The 1,298-nt window shown below is 41.6% G+C and overlaps 1 protein-coding gene across 1 annotated transcript in view; it reads left to right on the top strand.

The window, feature by feature from the left end:
• The window catches only part of GPR107 (G protein-coupled receptor 107), a gene marked incomplete at both ends in the record, with an annotated part of 27,932 nt that extends 26,635 nt beyond the window's left edge, over positions 1 to 1,297 (top strand). Inside the window, one exon of the mRNA XM_010017527.1 lies at positions 1,252 to 1,297. Coding sequence (XP_010015829.1) covers positions 1,252 to 1,297 — 46 coding nt within the window. The remainder of the gene's footprint in view (positions 1 to 1,251) is intronic.
• Position 1,298: the final 1 nt, after the last annotated feature.

Genomic DNA, 1,298 nt, shown 5'->3' with positions numbered 1-1,298 from the left:
TCTTTCCCTAAACCTTAAGCAGAAGTTCATCTTGGCCCACTCTAAAGTGCCTGAACCACTGATGATCCCAGTACTGTCAGCACTAGAGAGTCACTGAACGCACCAGTTTGAGTAAATTACTTTTACAGTACATGAACAGAAGCTGGTATCTAACAAAGAACTATGGGCACGATCAGAAAAGTGTATCTGAAGATCAGTTCTCTTGGGTGATGCTGTGAAAACGTTGTTAGCTACTCTGATCAAATAGACTATTGTTATGTGATAAACAGCAGGTGAAAGCACACAAAGACTGACAGCAACATCTTTGAACAGGACAGTTTGATGTGTGCTTCCAGACATCCCTTGTGAATGCACTGAGCTATTGGCACTCTTTACTTTGAGCATCCCAAATAACCTTTGTAGCATATTTTGTGGGGGAAAAAAATACCTGCATGGAATGAGAATCATACTGTGCCAAAGAATAAAGCAAATGTCTCGTGCATATCAATAGCCTGTTTTGTACAGCAACAGAGAAGGCTGCTGGGCTGAAGAGCTTGTGGATAGCCAAGGTAGTTCCAAGAGGAGTGGTCCTTTTCTGGCTGGATATACAGTTCAGTCTGCCTAATGTTGGAAGGGTATTATGAGGCTTTGAAGTTCAATGGTCAGATTGCTGTGGCAAATCCAGGCTTGGATGGTAGTTAGTCTTCCTCTGTTTTGTTGCTGTTCACTGAGTAATTTTGCTGTTACGAGGAGTTGGTGTGCATTAAGCTAATAAGGTTCATTTGGGGCACTGTCCAACTGTGTGTGCAGTTGTATAGTATGTTATACCTATTAAAAGCATTGCAAATGCAGAAGGAAGCCTTAATGCACAGAATTAAGGGTGTTCTGCTGTAGAGCAGAGTATTTTTTTTAAGCAAGCTGCTCAAACTTTAGCAAATAAATACCTGTTTTAAGTGTTTAACCATCCCTGCTATCTTTTTTCAAGTACAAGCAAATATTTGTTGGTTTAGTTTAATGATAGTTGGGAAGGGCCTTGGGACTCTCAAGGATAGTGGCCTTGTTGCCAACATCCATCAGTGTTGTGTCCAGGATGATACTTGGCCTGCAAAATGGTAGCAATAGGAGAGGCCAAATATCAAGACTGGTAGGTCTTGTTAAAGAGACACATGAGAAGTGTTAGTTGATATGCCCAGGAAGAGAAATGTGGGCAATTGGTGCAATGGATGTGACACATCAAGTTCCATTCTCTGATGTTTCTCCTTTCTCTTCCAGAGTGACGACTTCTGGAGTAATGGAGGGCATGAAGAAGGTCAAGAAAG

This window comes from Nestor notabilis, unplaced genomic scaffold (genome assembly GCF_000696875.1).
Source record: "Nestor notabilis isolate BGI_N333 unplaced genomic scaffold, ASM69687v1 scaffold33486, whole genome shotgun sequence".
Lineage (NCBI taxonomy): Eukaryota > Metazoa > Chordata > Aves > Psittaciformes > Psittacidae > Nestor > Nestor notabilis.
Note: the sequence above shows the minus strand (reverse complement) of the source record. Positions and strands in the feature narration are given on the sequence as shown.